General features: G+C 38.7%; 1 protein-coding gene across 1 annotated transcript; it reads right to left on the reverse strand.

The window, feature by feature from the left end:
• Nucleotides 1–840: 840 nt before the first annotated feature.
• Nucleotides 841–1,520, reverse strand: LOC141429863 (aquaporin-like). Its single transcript, XM_074090423.1, has one exon. The coding sequence runs from the start codon at nt 1,510–1,512 to the stop codon at nt 841–843; it is 672 nt and encodes a 223-aa protein (XP_073946524.1). The 5' UTR covers nt 1,513–1,520.
• Between the last annotated feature and the right edge of the window lie 1,617 nt (nt 1,521–3,137).

Genomic DNA, 3,137 nt, shown 5'->3' on the forward strand with positions numbered 1-3,137 from the left:
ACTGGCGGCTTCGTTAAAGGAGCTGGTTATTATATAATTAGCTTTGTCTTTGAAACGTAAAGACGTTTCAAAAGGTAAAAGTACCTTTTTGCATAGGTACCTACGTAATAGCGCAGACTCTATCATCTCTGTAAGAACTAATAAAATATTAAAAATGTGAAGAAAACTACACTAATTATAGCTACGTCTGTGCGACATGTGTTGCCCAATAATAATTGTTACAAACAACACGCGAAACACTGACGCGGTTCGAACTATTTAGGTATTAGTCATATCATATGTACATATCATTGATAATAATAATATATGTTCACAAACAATCACACGAAACACTGACATTTGAACGAAACACTTTGGTGTGTCAGTACGACTTGATGTGTCGCACAACCTTAACGGTTATCTGTGCATGGTGTTAATTGAAAGCTAAGTGTTTATTGAATATACTTCATTGATAACCTTTGCAAAGTAACATCTGAATCAATCAAATGGGAAAGATTTTTGTTATTTAATCAGTTACTTAGAGCTGTAATTCCCACGAGGGCCCAGTGTGGATTAGGACCTACACACACTGCATTAAATCTCTTCGCAGGCGTGTGCTCATTTCCTCGCGATATTTTTTTTCACTCTTAACTGTGAAATTTGAAGGTTCAAGGTAAATTTGAAATGTAATTTAACTCAGACGTGCGAGCCCAGGCTTGAACCCATGACCCTCTGCTTGTGAGGCCACAAGTCAAACCCAGCTACCACGGCTTATAATTGATGCACCTGTTACTATCACTATATCTTAAATATGCATGTTAATTAAACAACTTATAATTTATACAACCTTTATTAAATACATCAACGTACAGTTAAAATAAACCTGTAAACCAATCCGGCCAAAATCCCACCTAGAATAGGACCAGCCCAGAACACCCAATGGCTGGTGAAGTCCCTGCAAAACATTGACACAGCTAACGATCTGACCGGATTCATTGACCCCCTGTAGTTCGTTATCGCGCATAGGGGAGCTATAATGCTTACACCGATAGCCAAAGCACCAGCCAAGCCTGTAGATCCTCTTCTAAAGTCAGGAACACTCACAGCCACAGAAACAAGCAGGAAAGAAAACAAAGTTTCCAAACCAAACTTCTTCCATAACTCCAAGCTGTCTGTCCCTTCAGGGCTCTTCAAAGAAAGTAATCTTGCCACTAAAACGCCTAGTACAGCTCCAATAACTTGTGCTAATATGTAAAATATCGCCGGTAGCAGCGTTATTTGATCACAGACAAGAGCTCCTATAGTGATTGCTGGATTAATATGTCCTCCAGATACATGTCCGAATATGGCTACAATTGAAGCCACCAACAATCCAGTGGCTAATGCGTTTACTACTGCTGAATCTGCAGAACTGAGACCTGATAGAAGTATGGATATGTAGACGAATGTGCCCAGGAGTTCAGAGAAGAGTCTTCGAAGGATATTGCAGTCTTGGAAATCGGTCACCCCTATCGCTTCTGAAAAGCTTCCCATGTTGTCAGTTTGGCAATTGCGGTCGTCGATCCAGTTGGCTTTGGTTTTGTCAGTATTAAAATTACGTAGGTTAATTGAAAACAGTTTTTGAGTATTCGTATACTCGTATATTCGGATGCAATCCTAGGCCCGGAATATTCTGTTCTGGGGTTCTGGAAAACGGTTAAAAAATTTATTGTACAAAAAATAGAGACATGTTATTATACGCACTTGAAATCATAATGGTAGAAAAAGATGATGAGTGTGATTGCGGGCATCCGCACGGTTACGATTTTGAATTGGTCCCGCCCAACCGTTTCAGTTAGGTACTTAATATAGTTCTAAACTACAAGACTTGTTTCCTTTGAAAGCTTTTTATTTACTTGTAGTTTGTCGTTAGTTTATTTATTTAAGTATTTGGGTCGAATCTTGGAAGCTGAACTTGACTTTTTTTGTGGTTACGTAAATCTGCAAGAACTGGATGAGACTGGCCGAGGATCGTGCTCAGTGGCGTGCAACTGGAGAGGCCTATGTCCAGCAGTGGACTAAGATAGGCCAATGATGATGATGATGATGAAGACGTAAATCTGGTGATAATACAATATCTAATCTGGTAGTGATATCCTAGCAGTCCAGTCAGGATCATCCTCTCTACGGGACACGGAACTCCTCAACGGTTAATGGTATCGAATTGAAATTAGGTAGGTACGGAAACTTATTAGATGACAATGCAAGTAAAGTTAACAGACACACCAGTAACAAAAACTTATATTCTCTTTTTTAAGTTTCTAACGCAGTAGAGTTTCTCATATTTTATTTTATTTTGCGAAACTTCAAGCGTGCCTAAATACCAATAATATTAATTTTGTTTCACGAATATACATATCAACTAACATTTAAGCATTAGGAATAGATATGAATGTATATCTTTCCCATTTCCAGGAGAGTGAACTTGATTGCATTACAAACAGAATGGGGTTGTCATCCGTAGCCGATTTGCGTTGCAGATACGAGAATTGAATAGCAAATTCTTACGAGTATAAAGACTATTTTTCGAGTTGGAATTTTCCGACCATATACATATATGTACCTATCTACTTATTTGAGGCATTTTTACCACCGTATTATAATTGACTAGACTTTACAAACTCAGGCAAAAGCTATTTTGTATGAATTTAACTACCAGTAGCCTGCCCTGCGTCTCCTGCCGCGTATAATGTTTATCTATTGCTAACCCGCGGGAACTATGCAATTTTCCGGGATAAAAAAATATCCTATGTCCTTCCCAGGGACTCAAACTGTCTGCATACGCTGCATACTGAACTTCATTTAAATTGGTTGAGCGGCTTTGACGTGATAAGGTAACAAACAAACAAACAGACTTACAAACTTTCGCATTTACTATATTAGTAGTGGGATATCGCTACCTTTTTCTTTCGCTCACTGTCTAAAAATATCGATTGACCATGAACTTACGTTCAATATCCTCCAATCCCTGGGTTCAGGATTCGGGAGTATTCCAATTACGGCTCTCGCAAATACTTGCTGTTTATTTGTTTAGGATCGCCCCTTTGTCTAGAGCCGGTGGTCACTGTTGTGTGTCTTTTAAGTATTTATGTGACAGTTTGGTAAAGGTTGGTGGAATA

Source organism: Choristoneura fumiferana, chromosome 7, assembly GCF_025370935.1.
Source record: "Choristoneura fumiferana chromosome 7, NRCan_CFum_1, whole genome shotgun sequence".
NCBI lineage: Eukaryota > Metazoa > Arthropoda > Insecta > Lepidoptera > Tortricidae > Choristoneura > Choristoneura fumiferana.